The sequence below is a fragment of the Echiichthys vipera genome (assembly GCF_963691815.1).
Source record: "Echiichthys vipera genome assembly, chromosome: X".
Classification (NCBI taxonomy): Eukaryota; Metazoa; Chordata; class Actinopteri; order Perciformes; family Trachinidae; genus Echiichthys; species Echiichthys vipera.
Window position 1 is genome coordinate 24,119,971 of NC_139825.1, and position 19,129 is coordinate 24,139,099.

The window sequence follows — 19,129 nt, forward strand, 5'->3', positions numbered from 1 at the left end:
GATTTAGCATTGCACTCTGATAACACTGCAGATGATGGACAAAGATATTGTCTTTTATATTCCACACAGTATTCCTTGTCAAAACCTGATGCCTATATTTCCCACAATGTATCTCAGCCACCAACAGTTCAATCTGAGATGTTTTTAGTTATTATAGTAGTAGTGGCTACTGGGACTTTGAGACTACTACAGTAACACCACATATCTTTTTAATTTTCTAACTTGTAGTCTTTAGACCCAACCGACACTGAGTTTACTTTAATTCAATTCAATTCAAAAAACTTTATTTATCCCCGGGGGGCAATTCAGGGCACACAGAGCAGCAAATAACGTCAGTGCAACTATACAAAAACAAAAGATACAAAAACACCGGCAATATATCTGACAGACAGCTCCCTGTAAAACCACACATACAACTTTTTTTCATGCATTAGTACTTCCCAAGACCATGTAACTTTGATGTGAAAAATCTGTAAAAAAATAAATGAATAAATAAAAAAAAAGGTCCCCTTTAGATAAAGCACAAAGATTTTATTTGACGACCTGGAAGCCAAGTCTACTGATTATTATTCAAGAAAACTGGTGTGCTTGGTCAAAATGATTGTGGACACAATTTGCTTACATAAAAAAATAAGCTTATGAGCAATTACACAAATTTACTGAAGCACTAGCTCAACGTAACACTGTATAAAGCATAGACATCCGATTACTGATCAAACAAGCAGGTCCAGGTTCTCTCTTAAAAGCTGTTTTCTCATATGAACTCTGAACAATGTCCGACAACTCAGGGCCGGACCAGTCTGCAAAGTCTATCACTTTCTGTTATTGAACACATACACACAATCACATTCAGACAGATATACTGTCATTTTCCAGACGCACCCTGGTGACCTTGCAGACCATTTACGGCTGTGAGCTTCCATCCATTGATGTTTCGATGTCATCCGCAGTATCACTGTGCATCACCATTAGCTCTGTGCTGTAGGTGTGACGTAAAAGAAGGTGCATTGATGCTGGCTGGGTAAAGAGGAAATCGATTGTCTGTTTATGTTTCCAGTAAATGCAGTGGTTGTTTGAAACATGATACATCCCCAATTTACTTTTAAAGAACGTTTTTGTTATGAAATAGTTCTAAATACACTATGTCCCATCAGTCTCATAACAAACATGATTTTACATTTTCGATTACTGTGATATTATGTGAGGTAATTTGAATCTTTGTTTACTTTCAACCCAGAAAAAAGACACACTGTGAAAAAAAAAGACTGACCATCTGCTATTTTCCCTAGTATATCTGAAATAACCTTAGCTCATATCTGCTTGTACTGCAATATACAGCATGCGACTAATTTCTTAGTGAAATTAACGTGATTGTCTTTTGAAAGAAAGGGAAGATAAAGGAGATGGAGGTTGAAAATATGAACTAAGAAGACGACACAGTCTCTCCATCTGCCTCCCTTAAAGCTCACTTTGAAGCCCTCCGATGGAAAAGCTTTTCCTTTGAACAAACAGGCCTCTGGCCACAACGGGTTGTAAAAAACGTTTCCACTGCTGGGATTCTGTCCAGATAATGGAGTTGTGGCAGGATCATGCCTCAGCAGTGCTGTTTCTTGTGGTAGACTGCAGGGAGGAGGACTTATTGAGGCTTCCTGTCTCTAAAAATGCTCCATTGTCCTAAAGGGCAAGATTAAAAACTCACATTATGATTACACTCCACATGTGTTGACCTGTGCAAAATGACCAGCATGATTGTGTCCCCTGAAAGGAATCACAATCAGACTTAGATTCATTGTACCTCCTTATCAGGTTCACTTGGCTGAACCTCTGGCTGCGCTACATTCCCATGTCCTCATTTATATCTGCAGTCAGAGGAGGCTATTTTTGGATTCAGTGCCTCTTGTTATCATAAGAAACTTTATTATGTATCAGGTCCTGTGCTGTTAAACCGCCTTAGTGAGGTCTCATGTTTACAGTATATCGAAAGTATCTTAACCTGGTTCTAAAATGTGAATGTGAAATTAAATTTGAAATTAAAAAGTATTAATAGTAATTGTATCAAGATCTCCATCACGTTTGTTGTATTTCTTTTTGAACTGTAAAATGATACTGCTTTATGTTCCCTATTACCCTTTGATAATGTGTTGATTATCAGTCCAGACTGTGACCGCGAGGCTTGGTTGACTGTGCTGTGACTCATTGGAAATAACACGTTGTGGTGAAGCCAGATCCCTCTGAACTTTTGATCATGAAATTCTATAAAGTTGAAGTGTAGGTTATTTGGGCAAGATGGAGATGAATATAAGTTTATGTAGTTTTACGAACAGAATAATAAAATAAACTCAGATGTTCTTAAGTTTTTTGCTGTTTTTATATAAATCTGAAACACAACAATCACCTAATCAAAATAGATAAAAACTATTCTGTTATTGAGGGCATTTTCCCATCTCACCTTGGATGGATGGATGGACCTTGGAATAAGAGTAGAACTTTTCTTTGGTTTCTCTGAATTTGCACAGCAGACACATCATCTGTTTCTTCACTCATATCTTTACAGTTTTAGGACCAATGTGCGTTAGTTCATTCGATAGGTGGATTCATTTATGATGAGATTTTTTCCTGGAAGCTGTTGCTGTCTACAATATATTCAGATGTGTCAGGAAGAGCAGGGGAGCTCACCAGCTTCCTGTCAACAAGAGGAAGCAGCCTGAAGTTTGGGCTGTTCATGGCAAATATTAGGGGAACTTCATATCTGAACAGGCCACACAGGGATAGAGAATTTAGAAGAAGCATAATGTTTAATAAGGCAGAAGCCACAAACACTGTAAATTTAGGAGAATTTGATCTCATTAAAAAAATTATACAAATGAGGATTCTGTCAAGGACTGTAGAGTATTTAGAATTTGGCCTTATATCTCAGGACAAAGGGATGAAAAGAAACTACAGTACTAAGCATTAAAATGATTTGTGTTGCCGTTACATGAAAACATCGGTGTTTCCAAATTGTTACTGAAGCTGTTACAACAGCTGTACATGTGTTTACCTATAGTGTCAGTGAAACTATGACAGGCAAAGTGGTGAAGTTGGAAACATTTAATAACTGAAATGTCATTGTGTTGCCTTTAGTTTTCTGGAAAGACCTGCTGTGTCATGTTTTAAGGGGAAGTTCAAAGCTCCATTTATAATACAGACTACAATATGTGAACAGCAGATGAGAGATTTGGCCGCCTTCCAACAACAGAGCAGACAGAGTATAAATGTAGATGTTCGCCACTGTGACTTTATTCCTCTCAAGTTGAAGTGGCCGTTTGTCTCATGCTTATCCTCTGAAGTTAACGTCAGTTTAATGTATACCTCAGACCCAACCAATTCTCTGACTGCGGCGCTGTCTCTGTTTGAAGAATTTAGACCCATGTCAGGCTACACAATTAGCACACACAAGACAAAGCTGTTTGTGATAAATGATGAGGCCCTGGACACTGATTATAGTAACATACCTTTTACGATTGAGAAATGTAATTTTACTTATTTGGGAATAGAGGTCACCCGTAAATTTAAAAACCTATTCAAAGAAAACTTTATGAATCTTCAAAATCAGGTGTGAACTTCTTTACAACAGTGGTCACCCCTTGCTCTGACTCTAGCTGGCCGCATAAATTCCGAAAAAATGAACATACTACCAAAGTTCACGTATCTATTTCAATCTTTACCTGTATTTGTTCCCAAATCATTTTTTTGCCTCACTGGACTCGACTTTTTCCTCATACATATGGCAGAATAAGAAACCCAGAATAAACAAAGCTGTGCTCCAGCGTCCAAAGAAAGACGGAGGCATGGGCCTCCCTAATATGCGTTGATATTATTGGGCAGCAAACATCCGCTCTCACGCTTTTTGGCATAGATACAATCTCCGATCTGACAGCCCAGAATGGACAACAGTGGAGCTTAACTCAGTCCGAAATATCTCACTCTCAGCATTGCTTGGTTCCCCACTCAACCATCAGATACCCAAACAAATAAAAAACCTGTTAATACGTTCCGCTTATAGGGTGTGGACCCAATTTAGGATAACATTTGGTTATGCCGACTTTGCCATTCTTAGCCCTGTTGCCTCCAATCCCCTTTTTATTCCATCTCAATGCGATACCTCTATCTTAGATTGGCATAAAAAAGGTGTCACCTCACTCTCAGACTTATTCAAGGGTAACAGTTTTTTTTTTCTCTTTTGAGGAACTCTCGAAGGAATTTCATTTACCCAAAACACATTATTTTCCGTTATTTACAGGTCAGGGATTACTTGCGTCACACTCTACCATGCTTTCCCAACAATCCCAGTCCTAATCCAATCGACACATTTCTCTCCTTTAATCCAACGGCTAAGAGTGAGCTATCAGCGCTGTACCGGAATGATTCCACGTCGCCAAACCTGACACTAGACATGGCCAGGGTGGCGTGGGAACAGGACTTAGGGCATACGATAACTGCAGACCACTGGGACTTGATCCTTACATAGAGCCGTACATAGAGCTCATATGTCGAAATTTGAATTAGCCAATATATACCCGGACATTACCCCCATCTGTGGCAAATGCAAATTATGGGATGCCACTCTTTTTCACATGTATAGGCTGTGCTCTCAATTACAAATTTTCTCAAACGAGGTTTTCCAGATTCTGGATGCCAGTCTCCAGAGCGGGTGGGGGTCACTGTTTTACCTCTATTCCTATGCAACTCAGACATATATGTGGATATGCTCAGACATATATGTGTTTCCTCTCTGTGAGTTGTATAGAATTTCAGGTTATTTAATTGTACCAGCTGCTTTTTCTTTTATTGTTCTGATTGTGATGCACACTCTCACACAAATTAAAAGTCAGTTTAGTTCAACCACCCAGAATCCTGCCTGCCAGTATTGCTTTTTTGTCCAAACAGATCCCTGGATCTGCAGATGCGCGGTGAGATGGGCAGTATTTGAACACAACACACTTGTACCAAAGGCCTCCGTGTGTCTTGCTCGTGCCCAGAACAAGATACTCTCCAAAGCCCCTAACTGTGGTTTAGCTCTAACCATTGTCAGACACACTTTAGACTTCCTTTTAATGCATTTACTTTGAGTTCAATCAAAAAATCCCAGCATGCCATTTTCAAGATGGACACTCCAACCCCAAGGCCAAGCTGATTTTGTGTGGCTGTGAGAATAAGCCAACAAGGGGAGAGCACTTGGGAGAGATTTGTCAATAGGATAACAGGTGACCTCTCAGATATTATTGTAGTATCCCAAGTAGCTCTTCCTTTTGATTGGTCTTTTTTGTGAGCACCTTGGTTTATTGAAATGTAACAGTGGATATACTGCAAGAGTATTTGCATTTAGGTTCCCACGAAAGCAAATTTTGTGTTATTTTCCACCCTGGTAATTGGGTTCAATGTTGCTCAATGAGGCAAACAACAACTCTCTGCTTCACATTCCTTCTCTCTCCCCAAAGATAACTGTCTCTTTGGATAATTTTAGTTTTCTTTTATGGTAGAAGTTCCATTACAGAAAGATACTGTAGTTTTGCTTGTGGGAAACCATTTGTAATTGTTTCCAGCAGCCGGTTTGGTTCCAGCGTTCTTGCTTTTTTTTTCTCCCCTGCTAAAGTGTTGAATAGTTGACGTCACTCTACACACGGCTTGATGGGGTAGTTGATTGGCTTCAGGTTCCTGCTGGAGTTATGTGACAGATATAAGAGAGAGGAAGGGAGGAGAAAGGGTAAAAATAGCCTGTGCTAAGCATTGTGTAAAATCAGCATCTGCGCACAAAAGCACTCATGAAAAACTCTGGCGTGGAAGCACTGAATGAAGGAGGTCCATTTTAAAGTCTGACAATGACTTTTCCTTTGCAATATCATTTCAAATAATGGTCTTTTGTACTACAAGTGCATTACAGGCTTAAGTTATATTGTGCCATGGAAAGTCTGAGGTTGAACTGATAATTCACTCTGCATAAACATAAAAAAAAATTGCTAACATGACCGCGGAGTAAGAACTGCATCTTGCAAACAAAACGTGCTTTGTCTGAAAATGGGACAAAGGACCTAGACGCCCTGTCAGACAGAGAAGTTTGCCTTGAGTGTGTCTCCATAACCCCAAACCCCATAAGTGGTGGGAGTTCTGAGGGCTGGTCGAAAAGTTCCCCTTGGCTGCTGGAGCAGAGATAATTGGACCCAGGTTTAGCTGGAGTTTTGGTATTCACATCTCAAGCCAAGTTTTGATCTTCACAACTTCTCTCGCCAGACAGCGCCTGTGTGATCAGGGTTGTCTGACTGTGTGACAGATTTTGACATATTTTCTGTATGTGAGGAATCCTGACTCGTTTCAGGTCAGGTGATGATTTCGCCTTGGATCCATACACGTGTGGATTATGATTTTTATGGTGTGGTGGCATTTAAAAACCAATAATTGGTCTAGTGACAGAAAGAAACAGCAGCATTTATGTTTGCAGGGGTTTCAAATGATCTGTCTGGGTGTCAGGACTTTATATTTGTCAAGAGGTCAAAGTTCAATCCTATAGGAATAGTGACTTAGAGGACACAGAGTCGCTGTCCTCATCCATCCTAAGATCTGATCTCATGAGACAAAGTGATGGCAGTTCTGTAGGGCGACAGTGAAGCCTAAGGCAGGAAAAAGATGTGTTGTTTGTCATGATCTCTCAATGAATGACTGTTTGTTAAGATTCAGACTCATGAGACTCTCATCACGCTTCTTGTGTCATGAATTCTTGATGTATCAAATGCATTCCAGCTACTGACCGACTAAAATGTGTCACAAGAATTCAAACCATTGGACAATTGGCGAGATTTCCAATGTTGTTTACTCATTCTTGAATAAGATAGTTCCTGATTTATACCAAAAACTCTACTATATACTTGAAAAAAATGAAAAATGGGGTTTTGTAGAAAAACATTAATTTTCTCGAGGCAAATTTCAGTAAGCTTGGCTATCCTATCATTACTTCTATCCCAACAATGAGTGGACTGTTGCAAAGCCCCTTTCCCACTGTACAAAAAACACACTAACGCCCATTAACATCTGGCCGTGATGGGGCCGTGGCCGGCAAGTGTGCTGTGCCTGGGCTGTGAAGCATGCTTGGGCTCGGTATGGATGAACTGTGTGAGTGCGCCCTGAGGGCGCGCTCACACTATCCTCCCGGACCGAGACCCGGACTTTAGGGTACTTGTCCCCCCTCCCTCTCCCCCCCGCGCCCCAGCCCCGTTTGTACTCACACTACCAGGGCCTCGGCCAATACTTCTTGCTGTCCATACGCCTTCAAGCCGTAACACATCACACGCATTGATCGCGTGTGTGTGGCTTTGTTTACAAATCTTTCCATAGACCCCGGAGTTTTTCTGCGTCTTGTCGACTGTTTTTGAATATTTTCATCCGACCAAATCTGCAGTAAACACTCCACCTCCGCACCACACCAACGTGAACCTTTCCCCACCATTGTTGTTGTTGTTAAATGTCCGCGCATGGTCCGTCCTTCTATTTACATGTCCGAACAGGCGGACATAACGCTACTGCCGTAGGGCTCGTGCGCGTGCACGTGCGCACGCTCGTGCTCGTACATGTGCAAACGGCTCCGCTAAAGCCCACCTCTTTCAAGCGGGCCGTGGCGGCCCAGCTGGCCCCAGTTGAGCGCGGAGCGGGTGCGCTCACACTACTTAAAGGTACTAGACTTTAGCTGAAAAACCGGTTTTGGCCGCGGCCAAAAGGATAGTGTGAGCACGCTCTAAGTCTCTTTCAAACTCGGTGCCGACCAATTTGGAACTATGTCCGAGGGCTGCTTGGACGAAGAGGGATGAAATTTGTTGCTGAGATGACAAAAGAGGAGCATAAGTTACCGCCGGACAAAGACAAAAGCCAGATGTTAATGGGCGTTAGTGTGTTTTTTGTACAGTGGGAAAGGGGCTTTGCAACAGTCCACTCATTGTTTCATACATACATGTAGAAATACAATGATTATTTTCTTGACTGGTTAAAGTTTTGTAGGTTCGTAAAAATAATAATTTTACTCATAAACATTTGGATAGAAGTATTGATAGGATAGCCAAGCTTACTGAAATTTGCCTCGAGAAAATTAATGTTTTTCTACAAAACCCCATTTTTCATTTTTTTCAAGTATATAGTAGAGTTTTTGGTATAAATCAGGAACTATCTTATTCAAGAATGAGTAAACAACATTGGAAATCTCGCCAATTGTCCAATGGTTTGAATTCTTGTAACACATTTTAGTCGGTACCAAAATTACCAAAATGGCAAATGCTTTGGTAAATACTTTATTTATATTTTTATTTTTATCTTGTATATTTCTGTGTTTTTTGTATTTTTGTATGTTTGCACATACATGGGGGATAAAGCTGATTCTGATTCTAATTCTGCATGGCACAATTGTCAAAACGGTCATGGATTACCACTGCCAATACCTTAATGTTAGCAAAAATGTTTCAACACAACATACAATACATCAATCAGCAAAAGAGGATAGACGATAGAAGCTGCTTTTGTTGACAGACTATCATTCCCAGTTTAAACAGCCAAATGTCAAGTGTGTCTCATAACAATCAAAATTTTTTAGTTTAGACTTCACCTTCTTTAAATGCATTCTGGCGAGGTGTCTGGAAAAATCCCTGTTGTTATCTCACTGCCTAGAGCAACACATTTATATTCACACAGATGCACGTTTTATGAGCAACATTCTTCCACTTTTTCTCAAGTTGCAAGAATATCATCTCCCCCAAACTACACTTATCTCACTAGTGCAGGAAGATCGTAAAGCTGTGAGAATCAAGTCAACCTTGAAGCTGGAAACTTGTGAAAAGCAAGAGGGTTACTTCATCATATATGAGGAAGCGCCTTCTCGACCTCATCATGGCTTGTTTGGGTCTACTCTGCTGCTGAGTGTTCTCAGCTGCTTTTTAACAGTGATGAAAAATGCACTCTGTCTGTCTGTGAGTGTCCAGGACTCTTGTTATGAACCCAAACATTTTCTGCACATCCCTCACAGCAAATAGTGCTTCATCTGTCATCTGTTTGTGTGTGTGTGTGTGTGTGTGTGTGTGTGTGTGTGTGTGTGTGTGTGTGTGTGTGTGTGTGTGTGTGTGTGTGTGTGTGTGTGTGTGTGTGTGTGTGTGTGTGTGTGTGTGTGTGTGTGTGTGTGTGTGTGTGTTGGTGTATGTAACGTGTCTATCGGCAGGTCGCAGGAAAGAAATACACCCTGTGGGATGACTTCCTTGTTGAGGGAAGACGCGGCGATCAGCAGGAAATGACCTTGGGAGATCTGTTCCAGTATATCAAGGTACAGCCGCCTCATTCCTCTCAGCAAGGAAACACACACTTTCTTCACACCCGGTGCTACTGAGTGTAAATTTAATGCATGTTTTGGTTTTTTTTATACCAAAAACTGTTCACCTTCCTCTAGTGCACTCAATTGCCATTGTTGGAAATGATTAGCCACTTTGCACCTTCCATTCACAGTTTCAGGAATCTATTCTACCATCCTGGGGGAAAGAAATGCTGCTGTTGGACCATCAGCTTTCTTCCAATGGCTGAACAGTGTGTTGAACCATTTCCCCAATGCATATCGGCTATTTATACATGCTTATCTCACTAATTATGTCTAATATTTTTACTGCAAGAAATCCCACTCCATAGCTTTTTGAGATATAATGTGTTGATTAGAGAGGTTTAGAAGTGCTGGTTGATAGATTTTGTTACCTTTAGATAGCGCCAGGCTAGCTGTTTCCCCCGTTTCCAGTTCTTGTGCTACAGACACAAGGGCACCAATCCTCTAACATAACTCTCTACAAGAAAAGGCAAAAAATGTATTCCACAAAGCTTCCTTCAGGGCTCTAATATTTCGTATACAACCTAGATTTTATGATTCAGTAGGAATGTGCTTAGATTGGTAAACTGAGATAACTGGAAACAAAGGGATACAATCTTGTGTCTTTAATAACTAAGATGCTGCCTTGTATCAAATGCACACCAAAATACTAGTAGGTAACCCCAACCCCTAACCCTTGTAACTGTACAAGTGAAAGTGCCGTATAAATCTGTCCTATTGCTTTCACACAATTAGTATGTTGTCTTTATAATATGATATAGGTCACTTGCAACAGATATATCTGAACACATGGCTTGCCTTGCCTTTTTTATGCGTGCATGTTCTTGAGTAAAAGGGAAAATAAATTGGCATCATATTTGTGATCATATTTGTTCCAGGTTTCATTTAACCTTTGACTGGCCAGGTTCCCCGTAGTTTATTTGTGGAGACACTAACAGCTTCCTGAACTGCTGAAGTTTTTTGAGGCCACAGGTCATCATCAGACCTTTAGCTCTGCTGCGGACTGCTGTCTTTCTAGAAATTACCTCTACACATAGGCAATACTCCGCTCTCATCTCTTTTTATGCTTTGTTATGTTTGTATTGTACAATTAATTAAATAATTTCTTTGTGCAGGATAAATATGGCTTGAGTGTCTGCGATCTCTTCTACGGACCAGCTATCCTATACATGGGACATAAGGAGAGGCTCAAGCAGAGGTATGTCCAGCTAAGACAAATATAAAGTGCTGTTTTTTTCATATGCATGGCTACATATGGCATGCAGCCGTGTCTACATAAACAATCACAATAAGCAGCCTCCCTTTGTTTGTTTAGAGGCCAATGGCAGGATGAGGTGTATCCTCCGAGCCTGAGAGCAGAAAGCCTGTTGACATGGTCACGCACATCACTGCACACTGATGAGTGAGACCCATACTCCTCGGGTTTCCTTCTGTTTGTTGAGGACAAGAGTTAAAGAGTTAAATTAGTGTGAACCTTGTTTCCTGCATCTGAGAAGCCACCCTGTTTGGGCCTGCTCAGCGCAGCAGCACATTATAAGTGCCCGGGGTGTTTGAAATTAATCAGGTGCCTCGTGCTATGGTCTCTCCTCATCAAGAACTGGGTCACAGCAGAAATTGCACCCTCAGGGATGTTCCCTGTAACTGTAATCAATCAGGTTAAACATTAAGTTATTTTTACAGGCAATTATTTACCGGGTAAATTAAATATATGATTGTAATAATTCTTTGCTTAAATCCTCCTGTGAGGTCTTCATGTTCAACTTGAAACAGACTCTGCGCATGTCCATGTATGCTTGTTATGCTCCAGGCTCTGGGGAGTTAGTGTTGGTGTTGTGGTTAGATAACGGTGCAGGGGCTGAGAGGGGCAGAGTGTCGGCCATGTGGACAACAGGTCGCACGTGACAAATGCCCTCTCTAGTAGTCACTTCCTGTGCAGTTGCCGTGCTCCAAGCTTCCTGTGTTGGGGTAGTGGGGGAACTTGAGCAATGAAAAACTCAGATAACTCTCAAAATCATGTAATTGTACAGTTCCTATTATTCTAGATTTTTGTTATTGTGAAAAATTCCCATGAAAAGACCAAATCCAACAGCACATTCTCAATACGTTTTTTTACTTCCTTGCCCTGTCTGTGTCCTGTAGCCCATTTGTTCCAACTAAAGATGCAAATCCTTTAAAACAGGTCACAAATAAATAGTTTCATTTTAAAAAATGACTAAATAGTTTTCTACCGCAACTCGGCACTGGGGTTTTTCACACCCTTACATAACCATTAGTATAGTATATTTCTTGGGGACTTTTTTGAGCCCCGGCTTAAAATGTATTCATACACCAGTAGCAGGATGGTGTATGTGTGATTAACATGAACAATTATGGAGGGATATGCTTTATGAAGCTTTGGATAGCTACATAGACACTTGTTAGTAGGATGATTTCATTATTGGTTTTGGTCTTTTTTATGGGATTTTTTGATAATAAGCAAAAGCAAATCTCCTGACAGGAGACAACAATATTTATGCCCCTTGTTAATGACGAGAAGACACTTTTTTAAAGGTAAAATAAAGCAAATGTGTGTTAAAATTGGTTTTTAGTATAACATTATATTATTTGTTAAATTGACACTGCTTTCTCCCAGACAAAACTTATATACACAATATATATTTTTGCAGTGTTTCTGACGTGGTGAGGATGGTCACCAAGAGGGATATCCCTCCAAACAAGAAGATGCTGCAGTTGATCGCCTCATTTACTGAAGATGAGGACTGTGAGACAGTCCCACCTATCAGATACCTGCTCTTTTGATGCCACCAACAAGTTTCCAGTGAAAATGCATCATATGGAACCGCTTCAATGTGACAAGGCAAACTTAACACCCCTCTGACATCATATCAGTTAAAAACTTCCTCATTTTGTTGCGTCAGCTGTTTACAAAGATTCATATCTGAATTATTTTTTCCCCAGCATTTGTCTTATCTATTTCTTTCATGTCATTCGACAAATATTTTTAAATCATTGCATACTGGGATTCTTGTTTATGACATCTGATCATACAAAGTGAATCATTCCATAATCTGTGTCTAATCTATTGTACTGATCAGTAGCCATGTCCCAAAAAATACTACAAAATGTACAAAGATTGATATTCATTTAATTTCTCTTTGTTTCTTTTTTGTTTTTTTTACTACAAAAGCGGAAACTGTAATTTCCATATTACTCAAGATTCAAGCGATGTTTTGAGATTTATAAAAGTACATGACAGTACATGGGAATTATTGTGCGAATCTCACAAAGTCAACTTTAAAAAAATGCAAATTTCTACCATATATATTACCAAAAAAGTTCTGTTTGCTAACTTTTGGTTTTCATTTACATATACAATGTGTCTTCCAAGGGGTCAGGCTAAGAGGTTGTTAGGATGCTGCCAAGGCATATGGATTAGATGATCTGGCACTGCAGTACTGGCCTGGTGTCAAGCTTTAATTCGGGTCAGACTGAGCACGATGCTGAAGGGGTGCAGTCAGAAAAGACAGTTGGCACAGCAGGTACAGCACTTTGACGATGGGGTGCTCGAGCCTTCTGGACACAGCTGTCTTGTTCAAATCCTGCTCCGAGCACATGCCCAAGCCCCCCTCCTCTCCCTCCCAGAAGAATCCCGGTGCTGGTCAGAGTGGAGAATCCTCTGTCTGTCCTCAGATGGCTTATGTGAACGCCTTACCCTTTTCCACAACCTCACGATGTGTTTCACTTCATGCCCTCATGTTAACAGTGTCTTCAAGATTTGCACAAATTCTTGAAAGTTTGGAAAATGCTTAATTTAACCCTAATGTTTTAAGGTTAGCACTGGCTTGGATTTGAATGTCTTGATTTTCAACATAATCTGTTTTTTCATCACTCATGTAAAAAAAAAAAAAACTTGAATTGACTGACTTGACTTTTAATATTTGAGATGAAACAATCCTCAGTTGTGATAATAAAGGCTCTGGAAAGTTTATGTTTGGATACATTGAAAGTGCTTTGTGAATTTCACTCTTTTAAAGCTGTACAAACCCTGTTATTTTTACAATGCTCTGCTCTCCCAGTTGGCTGTATTTGAATCTTCATATGACATGTCCTCTCCGAAATGTTCACTGCAACTACTTACCGGAATTTTTTTTTTCAAGGTGTAACTGGACCTATGGTTTAAGGATGCTGTTTGTGATTTAATTATGTTTGAACAATAATAATTAAATAAATATTTGTTGATGAGGAACCATGTCTGTGTACTTCACTTAAATACTTCAGTTCCCTTACCTTATTTTAAATAGGTCACAGACATACATACTTTATTATGATGACCACAACACACCCAACCTCCCATTGTAATCAGGAATGGGTTGTGTTGAATATACATGTGTGGGTTTTTATTGAGCTGAAAAAAGCCCTGTCAGGAGATTTGTCTCTCAACCTCTACCTGTCAAAAGACTGATTGAGCTTAGCTGGCACTAAATACAGCGTCAGTAACAACGACAGACACCTTTGCCTCCGTAACATCACTTAGAAGCTTAAAATGTGTCAAACACGATAACAGACAGCCACAATAATCAGGCAGAAACAGAACACATTTTCATTAAATCCTTAAAACTTTTATTGCAGATGTATCAACATTGTTGACAAAATCCAGTTGTGAAAATAGAACCATCTTATTATAATTTGTGCTAAAGGCTCAGTCCATGGTTACAGCCTCACTTAAATGTATCCAATAATGTCATTGCATATGATGGGCTGTCGACTGCCTGTCTTCATGAGAGCAGTGAACTGGTAGAAGTCAGTGTCTGGTTGATGTAGGCCTGTGTGGGACTGGTGAAAGAAAGGTTTGAGTGTCTGGAGTCCCACAGGACAGGACATCCGTTTGGAAGCCTCTGCAGCCCTGGTGACTCTTGTTGAGTCTGCTGGCTTTGGTCTCACCTCCACACCTTTAGACATCCCTGCTAGTCTGCGCCGCATGTTTATCAAAATGTCTTTGGCAAGACGCCGGCCTGCACTGAGCTTTAGTTCTGCTGGCTCAGGACACTCCGGTAGGTCCATCCAGTTCTTTATTAAGTCAGCAAAGCTGTTGTCGCCCAGAACCAGAGGCTGTCTGTTCCTGCTGCGGCTCAGCAGCGATGTCGTCCAGTCCTCTGGGACACTTGCCTCAAATGAGGTCCATCGCTCCAGGCAAGCGTCCGAGGTCGATTTGGGCCTGACTCTGCCAGAAGGTCCTCTGTTTGTGCGAAGGCAGGCAGAAGAGGAGACCCGCACATTCCTGGTCCTCCTCAGCACCACACCTTCATCCGGCCAAGAAGCCTCAGAGTAACCCGAGTCAAAGTCCAGACTCTTTTCACTGCTTGGGGAGCCTTGTGCCAAGCGTTCATGCTCCTGATGCTCTTCCTCTTCTTCCAGGGGGCTGGCCAGGCAGCAGGCAGAGTCATATGTACTGGCTTCACTGGCGTCAGAAGCACGTAGACGAGTAAGTCGCTCTTGCTGTGTCCTCTGTTTGCAGAGCCGTGTCACAGCGAAGGTCCGAACACATGGTTCACTCAGTGGCCTCGACCTGCTTATCTGCTTCAGGTCCTGCAAGGATCTCATCATGCACTGCATTTGGTCCCGGAGGCAATCAGTAGAATCTCCTAAACAAAGCTTCACAAAGAGAAAGACACAATGACTTAGTGGTGCAGGCAGAATTTAAATACAGTCAACACCTCTAACCAAAATGCTATGGTACACTTTTGGAGGAGTCTACAGAGCAGTTAGACTAGCTTCCAAAATATCTCAACATGCCGTGGCCGGACTAGCTGAGACACAGTTCCCTCTGTATATCTCCAGAACTGGCCCAATAAGATTTTTACTAGCTGAGATCACTCTGCTCTATGACCATATAACAAGTAAAGCATTCCTGACAAACCTCAGAGCAGCTTCATGGAGACCATCCCATGCAGTATGATTCCAGAAAACAAAACAAATGTGGCTCTGAGAACAGGATGCACATTTTATACTGGGGGGAAACTCTCCCTGCCTCCTAAAGCAAGAAGGGGAAGTTTGAACAAAGTCGAGCTGAACCGTGGAGGAGTGCCGAGGCACATATCCTCTCTGGATTCCCCTAACTCACAGGATGTTGACTGGACTGTATTATAAAGCAGGAAATGACAGGAACATTTTGGAATTACACAGTGATTATGTATTAATTATGAATCATATAATTTGACAGCTTTCAGATAAAACTGACATCAGTGCAATGCAGTCCAGTTGATGCAACATGGTCTTTACAATCATATAAGAAACAAATAGTCTCACCAAGCATTCCTGTCGCAGAAAGCAGACTCAATAAAAGATCTCTAGTACAATCAGTAGCTCCACTTTGTTTTATGCTGTCATGTGTTGTGTTTTTCAAGTTCTTATAATATTTAGTTTGTTGAACCTCCCTGCCCTGCCAGTGTTTGGCTTGGAATAGGAAGGACACCACAATGCCATGATGTTATCACAGCTGTGGGTGCTGAACCATTTGGCCCCCGGGGAGACTTGTCTGACATGCAGAGACATCCTCAGTGGTGCTCTGTGGCCAGTCTGCATCTCTTTAAATGCCCTGTTCCTCTTGGCTGCCTTCACACAACGGGGAGAAGTGATTCACCCGGTTGTATGCATTTTGCAGTGGCAGTTTGGGTTGAATTAACGATGATTTGAGGGAATAAAAATCACTCTAGCTTTCCAAAAACTACAATACAGAACTTCCAAAAAAAGGGAAAAAAACACTAAGAATCAGTACAATCATGTTTTACAAAGTCAACCTATATCACAATCGGCCACTGTCATGCATCTACAAAACTGTCCAAATATAAAAATATAAAATCAGGTGGAGAAAACATACCATTGCTTTTGAGTACATGTCTGCAGTGAAGTTCACAATCCTGCTAATTGTTTCTGCAACAAAAAAGGTCAACAATGCATTAGTGATAGCATTTTTACACTAATTATAGTGTAATTTCACTTCTTAAGACGTATATTATTGGCCGGATAAGACTCACCTTCGCATTAGCTTCCAAGTTAAGCCAAGCACAGTTGATCACTGACAATGTCTCGCTCTGACTATTCCCTCATCTGAACCAGATGAAGGTCTGTCAACGGACTTTGACGATGCTGAGCTTTTCGCTGCAGCAAATCAGCACAGGGCATAAAAAAATCAACCAATAGCAAGTCGCCTGAAACAAGATACTTTCCAGTGTAATTGCAGCGGCTCCTACTGTCACTTTTTTTGTGTGGTATTACACTGTGGAGACTACACGTGGACTTGGATAATACGACAATGTTTAATTAACAATAATTAGATTCAATGAACCTAAAACTTTCTCATTGAATCATAGGCTATATTCTAAATATTCATCGACATTGATTGTTGTATTTATTACATTTTCATTTTATTTATTTTTTCTGCATTGTCGTTTCACAAGTTTGGTATTATTCGTGCAGTGTAGCAAAACGTTTTTGTAAAAGTTGTCTTGGCTGAAGAGCATCTGCATACATGTGTGGATTTACTGAAATCTATATGTCGCCACCTCGTGGAGGAGGAGCTTCCATATTGTAATTATTCACTGTCTCTGCACATCGGTTTTCGCACCCTTTATTCTGCATACGACCCATTCACCATTCTTCTCTTAACTGGTGTGTAGAAATGCAAACAAGGAGTTGGGGCTCAAATGAAGATCTCATTTCATTTGCAGATGAGCAAACCATTCATGACTGCTCCTCCTCACCTCACCTCTTTGGGTGTTGATAACACTTTGTATTGTAATTCAACCACAGTGACTGCTCCGATCTACCAATAAAAATCACTTTAATAAAAGTACTATCATCCAAATGTTACCGTAGTAAAATTACAGAAGTAAAAGTACGCACTAAGAATGCCCATATGACTTTAAAAAGAATTAAATTATTAATACTAATGGATCAATGTGTACGCAGCATTCACTGGTTGAGACAGTTTTCACTGCTTTACATAGGCCGACTGTTACATAATTCAGTCCAGTGGTTACCAACTTGGGTGTCGGCCCTGCGAAGCCTCACCAGATGCATCTGAGGGGTCAGGAGATGGTTTATGAGGTAGGAAAGGAGAAAAAAACAATGTTTTTTACAAGCTTCTATTCATTTTTTGAAATTGTCTGTAATCTTTTTTTGTGAAATATTGGAAACATTTTCATCTTCGGGCCTTAAACAGTTTTTCACACAGAACCATCTGACTCAGTCATCTGCAACAATCAAGCAGCCCCAAATAGTCAGGTATTCTTAACGCTTGAAGGCCAAAAAGGTGAAGAACCACTGATTTAAGCTTAAGAAATGTCTGCATTGTAAGCTCATGTTTATGTAAAATCTGAATCTTAAAAGTAAGCACAGTTGTCAAATAAATACAGTAGTTTGAAAGAGTGTTTCTCAAATGGAGGTACGCGTACCCCTGTGGTTACTTTGGAGTAATGCAGGGGGTACCATGAGATTAAAAAATATATATTCATTTAAAACATATAACCCATGCATGATTCCTGATTCCCAATTTCATATTGAGCATTACTGTTTTAACTGCTGTAAACTGTAGAAACAAACGCAATCACGATTTTTGGTTGAAACGTAGCAAGTGTTTTTTGCAGTTTAAAGGTTTTATACATTTGTATAAGTTTATATACTCCAATTTCTATACTGCACTGCCAGTGTGGGCCTCTCTTACACAATATTATATTACTGTGCTCTGTTTCATTTTACAAATATTCTGCTGCATATGAGCACATAAGTTCATTCCTGACATTGGGATCAGAATGTGAGAAAAATAATATCAACTCAAAGTCCATTAACTAGCTTTTCCTGAGCCTTTAACCTCATTGTATGGTCTTCATCAGCACATGTTTTGTTTCTACTCTTTAATTCTCTATCTGTATTATTTGTTTAGTTTAGTTTTTTACATGGTTCATAAATGGAGGAATAGAATAATGTGTTTTTATTTTTTTGTTGAATTTTCTTTTGACACATCACACTGTAGAATAAAAAATCATGTGAGCAAACTTTTATTTACATTTACCAAGTGAATGACCTTTATATTAATATAATGAACGACTTTGTTGTGGTGCATCTCAAATCATTGTTTATGTGAACCGAAGTGGAGTAGAAATAGCCCTAATTCACACTATGGAGACAGCATGTCTCTAAAGAACTGGTGTAAACAGATATCAAGGCACAGACATATGTAAAAAGACTTGGAATGGAACAAATAGTACAGAACAATCCATGTTCAAAAACAGACATAACCACTTGAAAATCTTGCAGATATCTTAAAGTGACTCACCGTTTTGTTTTTTCATTGAAGTTACTTAAGGAATGTTATTCAGTTTGCCGGGGGTACAAGCTAATCTATGGACAATCATGCAGAACAATGCACTATAGTACAACTGTGAATATCGATTCTGTGTAAACATTGTACAAAAAAAAAACATTTTCCCTTCATCCATTTTCATTCTCCATGCTAGTTTGTTTTTTTCTAAAAATAAGTTTTGTGCAGTCATAAGCTTCATAAAATGCCAACATTAGTTAACATAAGTTAATGGGATTTTTTTAAATATATAAAACGTTGTTTTTCGTTGTACTGTATCCTCTTGCTAAACTTCTAAAGAAAATAAGAAAGTAAAATGAAAACCTAAAAAACTCAAAAACAGATCTGAATACAAAAAATGAGACTCATCAAATTAAATAACTACCGTGCAA

The 19,129-nt window shown here is 40.1% G+C and overlaps 2 protein-coding genes across 2 annotated transcripts in view; one reads left to right on the forward strand and one right to left on the reverse strand.

The window, feature by feature from the left end:
* Positions 1 to 13,521, forward strand: part of uba7 (ubiquitin-like modifier activating enzyme 7) — a 44,649-nt gene extending 31,128 nt beyond the window's left edge. The window contains exons 22-24 of the mRNA XM_083938476.1: positions 9,230 to 9,331; positions 10,495 to 10,577; positions 12,046 to 13,521. Coding sequence (XP_083794602.1) covers positions 9,230 to 9,331; positions 10,495 to 10,577; positions 12,046 to 12,178 — 318 coding nt within the window. The 3' untranslated portion in view covers positions 12,179 to 13,521. The remainder of the gene's footprint in view (positions 1 to 9,229; positions 9,332 to 10,494; positions 10,578 to 12,045) is intronic.
* A 474-nt stretch (positions 13,522 to 13,995) lies between these two features.
* Positions 13,996 to 16,482, reverse strand: inka1b (inka box actin regulator 1b). The gene is made up of 3 exons (XM_083939936.1): positions 16,414 to 16,482; positions 16,257 to 16,309; positions 13,996 to 15,031 (listed from the first exon to the last, which is right to left on the reverse strand). Exons 2-3 carry the CDS (start codon positions 16,272 to 16,274, stop codon positions 14,102 to 14,104), a joined length of 948 nt encoding a protein of 315 aa, XP_083796062.1. The 5' UTR covers positions 16,275 to 16,309; positions 16,414 to 16,482; the 3' UTR covers positions 13,996 to 14,101.
* Positions 16,483 to 19,129: the final 2,647 nt, after the last annotated feature.